Raw genomic sequence first — 15,418 nt, forward strand, 5'->3', positions numbered from 1 at the left:
AGGATGCTATATATAGGGGATAGGATGCTATATAGGGGATAGGATGCTATATAGGGCATAGGATGCTATATAGGGGATAGGATGCTATATATATGGGATAGGATTCTATATAGGGGATAGGATGCTATATATAGGGGATAGGATGCTATATATAGGGGATAGGATGCTATATAGGGGATAGGATGCTATATATAGGGGACAGGATGCTATATAGGGGATAGGATGCTATATAGGGGATAGGATGCTATATATAGGGGATAGGATGCTATATAGGGGATAGGATGCTATATAGGGGATAGGATGCTATATATAGGGGATAGGATGCTATATAGGGGATAGGATGCTATATATAGGGGATAGGATGCTATATAGGGGATAGGATACATCATTACCATAACCTCTAGGTAAACAAATACATCATTACCATAACCTCTAGGTAAACAAATACGTAATTACCATAACCTCTAGGTAAACAAATACATCATTACCATAACATCTAGGTAAACAAATACATCATTACCATAACCTGTAGGTAAACAAATGCATCATTACCATAACCTCTAGGTAAACAAATACATCATTACCATAACCTCTAGGGAACAAATACATCATTACCATAACCTCTAGGTAAACAAATACATCATTACCATAACCTGTAGGTAAACAAATACATCATTACCATAACCTCTAGGTAAACAAATACATCATTACCATAACCTCTAGGGAACAAATACATCATTACCATAACCTCTAGGTAAACAAATACGTAATTACCATAACCTCTAGGTAAACAAATACATCATTACCATAACATCTAGGTAAACAAATACATCATTACCATAACCTGTAGGTAAACAAATGCATCATTACCATAACCTCTAGGTAAACAAATACATCATTACCATAACCTCTAGGGAACAAATACATCATTACCATAACCTCTAGGTAAACAAATACATCATTACCATAACCTGTAGGTAAACAAATACATCATTACCATAACCTCTAGGTAAACAAATACATCATTACCATAACCTCTAGGGAACAAATACATCATTACCATAACCTCTAGGTAAACAAATACATCATTACCATAACCTGTAGGTAAACAAATACATTTTACCATAACCTCTAAGTAAACAAATGCATCATTACCATAACCTCTAGGTAAACAAATACATCATTACCATAACCTCTAGGTAAACAAATACGTCATTACCATAACCTCTAGGTAAACAAATACATCATTACCATAACATCTAGGTAAACAAATGCATCATTACCATAACCTCTAGGTAAACAAATACATCATTACCATAACCTCCAGGTAAACAAATACATCATTACCATAACCTCTAGGTAAACAAATGCATCATTACCATAACCTCTAGGTAAACAAATACATCATTACCATAACCTGTAGGTAAACAAATACATCATTACCATAACCTGTAGGTAAACAAATGCATCATTACCATAACCTCTAGGTAAACAAATACATCATTACCATAACCTGTAGGTAAACAAATGCATCATTACCATAACCTCTAGGTAAACAAATACATCATTACCATAACCTCTAGGTAAACAAATACATCATTACCATAACCTCCAGGTAAACAAATACATCATTACCATAACCTCTAGGTAAACAAATGCATCATTACCATAACCTCTAGGTAAACAAATACATCATTACCATAACCTGTAGGTAAACAAATACATCATTACCATAACCTGTAGGTAAACAAATGCATCATTACCATAACCTCTAGGTAAACAAATACATCATTACCATAACCTCTAGGTAAACAAATACATCATTACCATAACATCTAGGTAAACAAATACGTCATTACCATAACCTCTAGGTAAACAATTACATCATTACCATAACATCTAGGTAAACAAATGCATCATTACCATAACCTCTAGGTAAACAAATGCATCATTACCATAACATCTAGGTAAACAAATACATCATTACCATAACCTCTAGGTAAACAAATACATCATTACCATAACCTCTAGGTAAACAAATACATCATTACCATAACATCTAGGTAAACAAATGCATCATTACCATAACCTCTAGGTAAACAAATACATCATTACCATAACCTCTAGGTAAACAAATACATCATTACCATAACCTCTAGGTAAACAAATGCATCATTACCATAACCTCTAGGTAATCAAATACATCATTACCATAACCTCTAGGTAAACAAATACATCATTACCATAACCTCTAGGTAAACAAATACATCATTACCATAACCTCTAGGTAAACAAATACATCATTACCATAACCTCTAGGTAAACAAATACATCATTACCATAACCTCTAGGTAAACAAATACATCATTACCATAACCTCTAGGTAAACAAATGCATCATTACCATAACCTCTAGGTAAACAAATACATCATTACCATAACCTGTAGGTAAACAAATGCATCATTACCATAACCTCTAGGTAAACAAATACATCATTACCATAACCTCTAGGTAAACAAATGCATCATTACCATAACCTCTAGGTAAACAAATGCATCATTACCATAACCTCTAGGTAAACAAATGCATCATTACCATAACCTCTAGGTAAACAAATACATCATTACCATAACCTCTAGGTAAACAAATGCATCATTACCATAACCTGTAGGTAAACAAATACATCATTACCATAACCTCTAGGTAAACAAATACATCATTACCATAACCTCTAGGTAAACAAATACATCATTACCATAACCTCTAGGGATCAAAACTGCCCTGGGATGATTGGCAGAGAGCAACGTGATCCTCCACCAGTTTGGCCAGCAGCTAGGCAGAGGATCACTGTGATTATTATTATTTGACCCAGCTGGTCATCTATGAACATTTGAACATCTTGGCCATGTTCTGTTATAATGTCCACCCGGCACAGCCAGAAGAGGACTGGCCACCATTCAGAGCCTTAATCCTCTCTCAGTTTCTTCCTAGGTTTCTGGCCTTTCTAGGGAGTTTTTCCTAGCCACTGTGCTTCTACACCTGCATTGTTTGCTGTTTGGGGTTTCAGGCTGGGTTTCTGTACAGCACTTTGTGACATGGGCTGATGTAAAAAGGGCTTTATAAATACATTTGATTGATTGAACTTGATCTTCCACCAGTTTGGCCAGCAGCTAAGACAACAGCACCCTCTAAAGAACATTAGACGGAACTGCATGGAACACATGGACTGCGAGTACAGAATGGGGAAAGATGTATTCTCCAATAAACTTTGTTACAATCACAGTTCTCCTCCTTCCTCTCATACTCTTTCTACTCATTCATCTCTTCCTCTTCTTCCCCATCTCTTCCTCTTCTTCCCCATCTCCTCCTCCTCCTCTTCCTCGTCTTCCTCCGCTCAAAGCCATGCCGACTACCGTTTTATTTAAAAACAAAAATGTCATAAGCTGGCTAATGATCGGGCAAAAGAAGAAAATAAAAAAAAGCCTTCCTGTGACGTTCCAGTCTACGACAATGACTTCCTGTAACGCTCCAGTCTACGACAATGACTTCCTGTAACGCTCCAGTCTACGACAATGACTTCCTGTAACGCTCCAGTCTACGACAATGACTTCCTGTGACGCTCCAGTGTACGACAATGACTTCCTGTGACGCTCCAGTCTACGACAATGACTTCCTGTGACGCTCCAGTCTACGACAATGACTTCCTGTAACGCTCCAGTCTACGACAATGACTTCCTGTAACGCTCCAGTCTACGACAATGACTTCCTGTAACGCTCCAGTCTACGACAATGACTTCCTGTAACGCTCCAGTCTACGACAATGACTTCCTGTAACGCTCCAGTCTACGACAATGACTTCCTGTGACGTTCCAGTCTACGACAATGACTTCCTGTAACGCTCCAGTCTACGACAATGACTTCCTGTGACGTTCCAGTCTACGACAATGACTTCCTGTGACGCTCCAGTCTACGACAATGACTTCCTGTGACGTTCCAGTCTACGACAATGACTTCCTGTGACGTTCCAGTCTACGACAATGACTTCCTGTGTCGTTCCAGTCTACGACAATGACTTCCTGTGACGTTCCAGTCTACGACAATGACTTCCTGTGACGTTCCAGTCTACGACAATGACTTCCTGTGACGTTCCAGTCTACGACAATGACTTCCTGTGACGCTCCAGTCTACGACAATGACTTCCTGTGACGCTCCAGTCTACGACAATGACTTCCTGTGACGCTCCAGTCTACGACAATGACTTCCTGTAACGCTCCAGTCTACGACAATGACTTCCTGTGACGTTCCAGTCTACGACAATGACTTCCTGTAACGCTCCAGTCTACGACAATGACTTCCTGTAACGCTCCAGTCTACGACAGTGACTTCCTGTGACGTTCCAGTCTACGACAATGACTTCCTGTAACGCTCCAGTCTACGACAATGACTTCCTGTGACGTTCCAGTCTACGACAATGACTTCCTGTGACGCTCCAGTCTACGACAATGACTTCCTGTGACGTTCCAGTCTACGACAATGACTTCCTGTGACGTTCCAGTCTACGACAATGACTTCCTGTGACGTTCCAGTCTACGACAATGACTTCCTGTGACGTTCCAGTCTACGACAATGACTTCCTGTGACGCTCCAGTCTACGATAATGACTTCCTGTGACGCTCCAGTCTACGACAATGACTTCCTGTGACGTTCCAGTCTACGACAATGACTTCCTGTGACGTTCCAGTCTACGACAATGACTTCCTGTGACGCTCCAGTCTACGACAATGACTTCCTGTGACGCTCCAGTCTACGACAATGACTTCCTGTGACGCTCCAGTCTACGACAATGACTTCCTGTGACGCTCCAGTCTACGACAATGACTTCCTGTGACGCTCCAGTCTACGACAATGACTTCCTGTGACGCTCCAGTCTACGACAATGACTTCCTGTGACGCTCCAGTCTACGACAATGACTTCCTGTGACGCTCCAGTCTACGACAATGACTTCCTGTGACGCTCCAGTCTACGACAATGACTTCCTGTGACGCTCCAGTCTACGACAATGACTTCCTGTGACGCTCCAGTCTACGACAATGACTTCCTGTGACGCTCCAGTCTACGACAATGTCTTCCTGTCCTTTGGTTTGTTATGTGTTATATGTGGAACCAACGTATGTCTAGGAGGATGGGGCACTGTGGAGTCTAGGAGGATGGGGCACTGTGGAGTCTAGGAGGATGGGACACTGTGGAGTCTAGGAGGATGGGTCTACTGTGGAGTCTAGGAGGATGGGTCTACTGTGGAGTCTAGGATGATGGGGTACTGTGGAGTCTAGGAGGATGGGGTACGGTGGAGTCTAGGAGGATGGGGCACTGTAGAGTCTAGGAGGACGGGTCTACTGTCGAGTCTAGGAGGATGGGGTACTGTGGAGTCTAGGAGGATGGGTCTACTGTGGAGTCTAGGATGATGGGGTACTGTGGAGTCTAGGAGGATGGGGCACTGTAGAGTCTAGGAGGACGGGTCTACTGTGGAGTCTAGGAGGATGGGGTACTGTGGAGTCTAGGAGGATGGGGCACTGTGGAGTCTAGGAGGATGGGACACTGTGGAGTCTAGGAGGACGGGTCTACTGTGGAGTCTAGGAGGATGGGGCACTGTGGAGTCTAGCAGGATGGGGCACTGTGGAGTCTAGGAGGATGGGGCACTGTGGAGTCTAGGAGGATGGGGCACTGTGGAGTCTAGGAGGATGGGGCACTGTGGAGTCTAGGAGGATGGGGCACTGTGGAGTCTAGGAGGATGGGTCTACTGTGGAGTCTAGGAGGATGGGTCTACTGTGGAGCCTCTTCCCCTTCTTACTTCTCCTCCTTCTCGTTTTCCTCCTCCCCTTCCCCCTCCTTCCATCCTCCTCGTTCTCCTCCTCCTCGTTCTCCTCCTCCCCTTCCCCCTCCTTCCATCCTCCTCGTTCTCCTCCTCCTCGTTCTCCTCCTCCCCTTCCCCCTCCTTCCATCCTCCTCGTTCTCCTCCTCCTCGTTCTCCTCCTCCCCTTCCCCCTCCTTCCATCCTCCTAGTTCTCCTCCTTCCCTTCCAGGAAAAGACCTCAACAAATGTTCTGTTATTCAATCTAACAAACAGCACAGAGCTATGTTCCATTAGACCTCTGATGTAGAGGCCATGAGCCCAGCACAGAGCTATGTTTCATTAGACCTCTGATGTAGAGGCCATGAGCCCAGCACAGAGCTATGTTTCATTAGACCTCTGATGTAGAGGCCATGAGCCCAGCACAGAGCTATGTTTCATTAGACCTCTGATGTAGAGGCCATGAGCCCAGCACAGAGCTATGTTTCATTAGACCTCTGATGTAGAGGCCATGAGCCCAGCACAGAGCTATGTTTCATTAGACCTCTGATGTAGAGGCCATGAGCCCAGCACAGAGCTATGTTTCATTAGACCTCTGATGTAGAGGCCATGAGCCCAGCACAGAGCTATGTTTCATTAGACCTCTGATGTAGAGGCCATGAGCCCAGCACAGAGCTATGTTTCATTAGACCTCTGATGTAGAGGCCATGAGCCCAGCACAGAGCTATGTTTCATTAGACCTCTGATGTAGAGGCCATGAGCCCAGCACAGAGCTATGTTTCATTAGACCTCTGATGTAGAGGCCATGAGGCAGCACAGAGCTATGTTTCATTAGACCTCTGATGTAGAGGCCATGAGCCCAGCACAGAGCTATGTTTCATTAGACCTCTGATGTAGAGGCCATGAGCCCAGCACAGAGCTATGTTTCATTAGACCTCTGATGTAGAGGCCATGAGGCAGCACAGAGCTATGTTTCATTAGACCTCTGATGTAGAGGCCATGAGGCCAGCACAGAGCTATGTTTCATTAGACCTCTGATGTAGAGGCCATGAGCCCAGCACAGAGCTATGTTCCTTTACCTGATATAGAGGCCATGAGGCCAGCACAGAGCTATGTTCCATTAGACCTCTGATGTAGAGGCCATGAGGCAGCACAGAGCTATGTTCCATTAGACCTACCTGATGTAGAGGCCATGAGGCCAGTACAGAGCTATGTTTCATTAGACCTCTGATGTAGAGGCCATGAGGCCAGCACAGAGCTATGTTCCATTAGACCTCTGATGTAGAGGCCATGAGGCAGCACAGAGCTATGTTTCATTAGACCTCTGATGTAGAGGCCATGAGCCCAGCACAGAGCTATGTTCCTTTACCTGATATAGAGGCCATGAGGCCAGCACAGAGCTATGTTCCTTTATCTGAAGTAGAGACAATGAGGCCAGCACAGAGCTATGTTCCTTTACCTGATATAGAGGCCATGAGGCCAGCACAGAGCTATGTTCCTTTATCTGAAGTAGAGGCCATGAGGCCAGCACAGAGCTATGTTCCTTTACCTGATGTAAAGGCCATGAGGCCAGCACAGAGCTTTGTTCCTTTATCTGAAGTAGAGGCCATGAGGCCAGTACAGAGCTATGTTCCTTTACCTGATGTAGAGGCCATGAGGCCAGCACAGAGATATGTTCCATTAGACCTACCTGATGTAGAGGACATGAGGCAGCACAGAGCTATGTTCCATTAGACCTCTGATGTAGAGGCCATGAGCCCAGCACAGAGCTATGTTCCTTTACCTGATATAGAGGCCATGAGGCCAGCACAGAGCTATGTTCCTTTATCTGAAGTAGAGACAATGAGGCCAGCACAGAGCTATGTTCCTTTACCTGATATAGAGGCCATGAGGCCAGCACAGAGCTATGTTCCTTTATCTGAAGTAGAGGCCATGAGGCCAGCACAGAGCTATGTTCCTTTACCTGATGTAAAGGCCATGAGGCCAGCACAGAGCTTTGTTCCTTTATCTGAAGTAGAGGCCATGAGGCCAGTACAGAGCTATGTTCCTTTACCTGATGTAGAGGCCATGAGGCCAGCACAGAGATATGTTCCATTAGACCTACCTGATGTAGAGGCCATGAGGCAGCACAGAGCTATGTTCCATTAGACCTCTGATGTAGAGGCCATGAGGCAGCACAGAGCTATGTTCCATTAGACCTCTGATGTAGAGGCCATGAGGCAGCACAGAGCTATGTTCCATTAGACCTCTGATGTAGAGGCCATGAGGCAGCACAGAGCTATGTTCCATTAGACCTCTGATGTAGAGGCCATGAGGCAGCACAGAGCTATGTTCCATTAGACCTCTGATGTAGAGGCCATGAGGCAGCACAGAGCTATGTTCCATTAGACCTCTGATGTAGAGGCCATGAGGCAGCACAGAGCTATGTTCCATTAGACCTCTGATGTAGAGGCCATGAGGCAGCACAGAGCTATGTTCCATTAGACCTCTGATGTAGAGGCCATGAGGCAGCACAGAGCTATGTTCCATTAGATCTCTGATGTAGAGGCCATGAGGCAGCACAGAGCTATGTTCCATTAGACCTCTGATGTAGAGGCCATGAGGCCAGCACAGAGCTATGTTCCATTAGACCTCTGATGTAGAGGCCATGAGGCAGCACAGAGCTATGTTCCATTAGACCTCTGATGTAGAGGCCATGAGGCAGCACAGAGATATGTTCCATTAGACCTACCTGATGTAGAGGCCATGAGGCAGCACAGAGCTATGTTCCATTAGACCTCTGATGTAGAGGCCATGAGGCCAGCACAGAGCTATGTTCCATTAGACCTCTGATGTAGAGGCCATGAGGCAGCACAGAGCTATGTTCCATTAGACCTCTGATGTAGAGGCCATGAGGCAGCACAGAGCTATGTTCCATTAGACCTCTGATGTAGAGGCCATGAGGCAGCACAGAGCTATGTTCCATTAGACCTCTGATGTAGAGGCCATGAGGCAGCACAGAGCTATGTTCCATTAGACCTCTGATGTAGAGGCCATGAGGCAGCACAGAGCTATGGTCCATTAGACCTCTGATGTAGAGGCCATGAGGCAGCACAGAGCTATGTTCCATTAGACCTCTGATGTAGAGGCCATGAGGCAGCACAGAGCTATGTTCCATTAGACCTCTGATGTAGAGGCCATGAGGCAGCACAGAGCTATGTTCCATTAGACCTCTGATGTAGAGGCCATGAGGCAGCACAGAGATATGTTCCATCAGACCTACCTGATGTAGAGGCCATGAGGCAGCACAGAGCTATGTTCCATTAGACCTCTGATGTAGAGGCCATGAGGCCAGCACAGAGCTATGTTCCATTAGACCTCTGATGTAGAGGCCATGAGGCAGCACAGAGCTATGTTCCATTAGACCTCTGATGTAGAGGCCATGAGGCAGCACAGAGCTATGTTCCATTAGACCTCTGATGTAGAGGCCATGAGGCAGCACAGAGCTATGTTCCTTTATCTGATATAGAGGCCATGAAACCAGCACAGAGCTATGTTCCATTCCCTATACAGATAGATACCCCTCTTGTCAGGCTTATTTTCATGCCTTTTAATCTACTAAACTGTTTTGTCTTTTTCAAATTACAGCCAAACTCTGCTAACCATGAAAGATCTTGCAGCTGTTGTGCATTACCGTCACTCTAGAGTCAGACCGTCTCTGCTGGGAAGAACACATGTTTAGCTGGGGTTTCTCTTTTAAATCAAAACAAATGTTATTGGTCACAGACACATATTTAGCAGATGTTATTGCGGGTGTAGTGAAATGCTTGTGTTCCTAGCTCCAACAGTGCAGTAATACACAACAATACACATGAATTTAAAAGTTTTATAAAAATGGAATTTAGAAATATTGAAATATTAAGATGAGCAATCTCTGAGTCCATCTTTGATAGTCAAACAGGTCTCAGAAAAACAAGTAATATATATATATATATATATGCATTTGATGGTTGCCAAATATTTGATGAAGAACCAAGAACTACAACAGTTAGTTGAATGAGTGTAAATATATAATCATAAGGACATGGTTTGGAGGGCTCTAAGATAGTTATCTTAGTATACTCTGTAACAGCCTTTCCTACAGCCGGTCGTGACCAATTTTCTATTAGATTTTGTTTTTTAGGGACTCAGTTAATGTTAATAGATAGAAGGTTGAAATTTCAAAATGTGGTTCTTCATTTGTCATTTTTCTCTTGCTATGTCAGTCACTGACAGTCACTCAATTAGCAATGTCAGCTAACCATTTAGATTGGTGAGTTAGTCTAGCACGCGATCTAAACTCATTGTAATCATGGTCGAATATTAATAGGGCCCCAATTGGTTTTATCAGTCAGTCTCGCTCAGCAACACAATCTCACACTTAATTTGTGCAACTATGAAGAAAAGGTATATCAGCAGATTTTGTGCGTTTTTATGTGGCTTAATTCGTGTGAAAAGACACACATTTCTGTGCAACTTCGTTCATAAGAAAATACATTCTTGGGGTCAAACTTCATCATCTTTTTAAATTCATTAGAGCAAGGCATTATGGGCAATGGAGTTCTACACTGATTTAAAAAAAAAAATGAAACGCCAATATTGTTTTCTAACAATACAACAGGTCACATAAATTTACTCTCACGGTTGGCCAATAAATAACTATCTGTAAGCCACGCCCCTGCTAAGCCACGCCTCCAGCCTTCTGCGCTGACCTGCTGGGTCATTTCTCACTAACCCAGCAGTTTTCCTAAGAAAACAACTAAGTGACCCAACATCTGCAACCCATAAGTCATGCCAACTAAACAGAATGTTTTTTGTTTTTTGTGTAGAGTAGATTTAAAATGACTCACAAAAATATATGTTCATATTGAGTGACAGAAGATTTTGCAGTAACACTTGACATTCAGTTCTCTGTGTAGTAGCTCAGTGACAATAGCAACATTGTTGTTACGTAGGACTTTGCTTTATAATGGAATTATTACATCTGTTGAATAAGGAACAGTTGCTATTCCTCGTGTACAGAGTTAGAAAAAAACTCTGCTCTTTGCTGTTGTTCTGGGATTGATTTGCCCTTCTCGCACCAAAGTACGTTCATCTCTAGGATGACGGCTGCGTGGTCCCATGGTGTTTATACTTGCGTGCTATTGTTTGTACAGATGAACTTGGTAACTTCAGGCGTTTGGAAATTGCTCCCAAGGATGAACCAGACTTGTGGAGGTCTACCATTTTTTTTCTGAGGTCTTGGCTGATTTCTTTTGATTTTCCCATGATGCCAAGCAAAGAGGCACTGAGTCTGAAGGTAGGCCTTCAAATACATCCACAGGTACACCTCCAATTGACTTAAATTATATCAATTAGCCTATCAGAAGCTTATAAAGCCACATAATTTCCTGGAATTTTCCAAGCTGTTTAAAGGCACAGTCAACTTAGTGTATGTAAACTTCTGACCCACTGGAATTGTGATACAGTGAATTAATTATAAGTGAAATAATCTGTCTGTAAACAATTGTTGGAAAAAGTACTTGTGTTATGCACAAAGTAGATGTCCTAACCGATTTGCCAAAACTATAGTTTGTTAACAAGAAATGTGTTAACAAGAATTTTTTTTATTTTTTTAAATATTAATTTCTATCAATATTGCTGAATGAAAACGTTAGACAGGAGAGTAATTCCAAAGCATTTTCTGCTGTGGGAAGAGTTTTATTTCCTGTCTACTACCCTTACCGGAAGTGTAGCTTCTGTTGTCACACTGGACGAAAATGGCTGTTGCTGTGAGGTTGTTGTTTTCTTTTCTTTTTTCAATGAACGCACTGAAGTAATATATTGTTTTTAAGCATTGGAGTTAAGATCTACAATACGGCAGGTCCATTCTACTGTTTTAGATTTGACTCTGGTTCATGCGTTTTTTTGTCCCAGCTCGCTAACTTTTGCAGTTTCCGAAGAAGAAATGCTAGCTATGCTAACCTGCTAGCTTCGCTTGCCTGTCAGAATAAAGTTATCATCAAGCTAAATGTGTTATAGTGAAAATAACGCGATTTCTTCAAAATGCATTGATCGAAACTGAGTTACCTTGTACAGACAGATATATTATACACTATTTGTTGAGAAATCGCCACACTATCGAACTTACCTGGACCGTATTTCTACCCGACCCGCTCAAACGATGGATGTCTTTGCTGTTGTTGACATGTAGTTTGACCCGGGCTGTGTTTGGTGTCGGTGTGTGTGCATGCAGGGTTTGAATGGTCGCTCTATGGAGGTGACGGTGTGGGGCTAAGGACAGCTGCAAGCGGTCACTCACCCAGCTACCGGTGGCAGACAACGATGGTATGCATCTATTTTTTTAATTGATTTAACACGGCAAGTCAGTTAAGAACAAATTGTTATTTACAATCACGGAGAACAGTGGGTTAACTGCCTTGTTCAGGGGGCAGAAGGACAGATTTTTACCTTGTCAGCTCAGGGATTCAATCCAGCAACCTTTTGGTTATTAGTCCAACAATCTAACCACTAGACTACGCTGCCGACCCATCTATGATATCTCTGTGCGCCTATTGATTGACACTATAGCCAGTATCTATGTACGACTTGTGATCATGCCCACCCTAGCTATATCTGCTCGCTTGTGTTGACTCTTCCGTTTCCTTTGGAAAGTGTGTCTGCTAGGTAACCATGGCTACAGCTAGCTAGCTCACTATTTATCTGTGTTGCCCTGTGGCCAGAGAAGACAACTGAAGACTACAGTAATGAATTTCAAATGTTCTATTTGCAGAAACAAGTTTTGGAATATGCATTGGATCGGGCTGAGGTAAAAGTTTGTATTTTTATATATATATGTGTGTGTGTGTGTGTGTGTGTGTGTGTGTGTGTGTGTGTGTGTGTGTGTGTGTATCAGTTCAAATACATCAGACTTTTGTGTTTGTCTTCGTTCAGTACATTGTTGAAAGTGCTCGTCAACAGCCAGCCAAGAGGAGAGCGTTGTCCGGAGGGAGGAAGAGTCTATATCAGAAACTATACGAGCTCTACATCGAAGAGTGTGACAAAGAACCAGAGCTCAAGGTAACCAGGTCGAAGTCCAGTCATGTAGAAATAAAAGCATTTGACCTAAACATTGGACCCATTGACTTGTAGCTTCATAACAGAAAGGGAAAACCTGTGTTGTTATTGGAGACTTCAGTTTTCTTCTTGTTTCCTACTGAACGCTGATCCCATTGACCCTGATGTCAATTCTGTACTGGTACAGAGTCAATGTGGAGGCTATATACAGGGTATTACGGTACAGAGTCAATGTGGAGACTATATACAGGGTGTTACGGTACAGAGTCAATGTGGAGACTATATACAGGGTATTACGGTACAGAGTCAATGTGGAGGCTATATACAGGGTATTACGGTACAGAGTCAATGTGGAGGCTATATACAGGGTATTACGGTACAGAGTCAATGTGGAGGCTATATACAGGGTATTACGGTACAGAGTCAATGTGGAGGCTATATACAGGGGGTACCAGTGCAGAGTCAATGTGGAGGCTATATGCAGGGGGTACCAGTACAGAGTCAATGTGGAGGCTATATGCAGGGGGTACCAGTACAGAGTCAATGTGGAGACTATATACAGGGGGTACCAGTGCAGAGTCAATGTGGAGACTATATACAGGGTGTTACGGTACAGAGTCAATGTGGAGACTATATACAGGGTATTACGGTACAGAGTCAATGTGGAGGCTATATACAGGGTATTACGGTACAGAGTCATTGTGGAGGCTATATACAGGGTATTACGGTACAGAGTCAATGTGGAGGCTATATACAGGGGGTACCAATGTGGAGGCTATATACAGGGGGTACCAGTACAGAGTCAATGTGGAGGCTATATGCAGGGGGTACCAGTACAGAGTCAATGTGGAGGCTATATACAGGGGGTACCAGTACAGAGTCAATGTGGAGACTATATACAGGGGGTACCAGTGCAGAGTCAATGTGGAGGCTATATACAGGGTGTTACGGTACAGAGTCAATGTGGAGACTATATACAGGGTATTACGGTACAGAGTCAATGTGGAGGCTATATACAGGGGGTACCAGTACAGAGTCAATGTGGAGGCTATATACAGGGGGTACCAGTACAGAGTCAATGTGGAGGCTATATGCAGGGGGTACCAGTACAGAGTCAATGTGGAGGCTATATACAGGGGGTACCAGTACAGAGTCAATGTGGAGACTATATACAGGGGGTACCAGTGCAGAGTCAATGTGGAGGCTATATACAGGGTGTTACGGTACAGAGTCAATGTGGAGACTATATACAGGGTATTACGGTACAGAGTCAATGTGGAGGCTATATACAGGGGGTACCAGTGCAGAGTCAATGTAGAGGCTATATACAGGGGGTACCAGTACAGAGTCAATGTGGAGGCTATATGCAGGGGGTACCAGTACAGAGTCAATGTGGAGGCTATATACAGGGGGTACCAGTGCAGAGTCAATGTGGAGGCTATATACAGGGTGTTACGGTACAGAGTCAATGTGGAGACTATATACGGGGTATTACGGTACAGAGTCAATGTGGAGGCTATATACAGGGGGTACCAGTACAGAGTCAATGTGGAGGCTATATACAGGGGGTACCAGTACAGAGTCAATGTGGAGGCTATATGCAGGGGGTACCAGTACAGAGTCAATGTGGAGACTATATACAGGGGGTACCAGTGCAGAGTCAATGTGGAGGCTATATACAGGGTGTTACGGTACAGAGTCAATGTGGAGACTATATACAGGGTATTACGGTACAGAGTCAATGTGGAGGCTATATACAGGGGGTACCAGTACAGAGTCAATGTGGAGGCTATATGCAGGGGGTACCAGTGCAGAGTCAATGTGGAGGCTATATGCAGGGGGTACCAGTACAGAGTCAATGTGGAGGCTATATGCAGGGGGTACCAGTACAGAGTCAATGTGGAGGCTATATACAGGGTGTTACGGTACAGAGTCAATGTGGAGACTATATACAGGGTATTACGGTACAGAGTCAATGTGGAGGCTATATACAGGGTATTACGGTACAGAGTCAATGTGGAGGCTATATACAGGGGGTACCAGTACAGAGTCAATGTGGAGGCTATATGCAGGGGGTACCAGTACAGAGTCAATGTGGAGGCTATATGTAGGGGGTACCAGTGCAGAGTCAATGTGGAAGCTATATACAGGGGGTACCAGTACAGAGTCAATGTGGAGGCTATATGCAGGGGGTACCAGTACAGAGTCAATGTGGAGGCTATATGTAGGGGGTACCAGTGCAGAGTCAATGTGGAAGCTATATACAGGGGGTACCAGTACAGAGTCAATGTGGAGGCTATATACAGGGGGTACCAGTACAGAGTCAATGTGGAGGCTATATGTAGGGGGTACCAGTGCAGAGTCAATGTGGAAGCTATATACAGGGGGTACCGGTACAGAGTCAATGTGGAGGCTATATTTTTTATTTATTTTTTTATTTCACCTTTATTTAACCAGGTAGGCAAGTTGAGAACAAGTTCTCATTTACAATTGCG

At 43.7% G+C, this 15,418-nt stretch overlaps 1 protein-coding gene across 1 annotated transcript in view; it reads left to right on the forward strand.

The window, feature by feature from the left end:
- Positions 1–11,626: 11,626 nt before the first annotated feature.
- The window catches only part of LOC139419791 (transcription factor SPT20 homolog), a 29,512-nt gene continuing 25,720 nt past the window's right edge, over positions 11,627–15,418 (forward strand). Inside the window, exons 1-2 of the mRNA XM_071169777.1 lie at positions 11,627–11,638; positions 12,801–12,926. Of these exons, the coding sequence (XP_071025878.1) occupies positions 11,627–11,638; positions 12,801–12,926 (138 nt within the window). The remainder of the gene's footprint in view (positions 11,639–12,800; positions 12,927–15,418) is intronic.

Source organism: Oncorhynchus clarkii, chromosome 10, assembly GCF_045791955.1.
Source record: "Oncorhynchus clarkii lewisi isolate Uvic-CL-2024 chromosome 10, UVic_Ocla_1.0, whole genome shotgun sequence".
In the NCBI taxonomy this organism is placed as follows: Eukaryota; Metazoa; Chordata; class Actinopteri; order Salmoniformes; family Salmonidae; genus Oncorhynchus; species Oncorhynchus clarkii.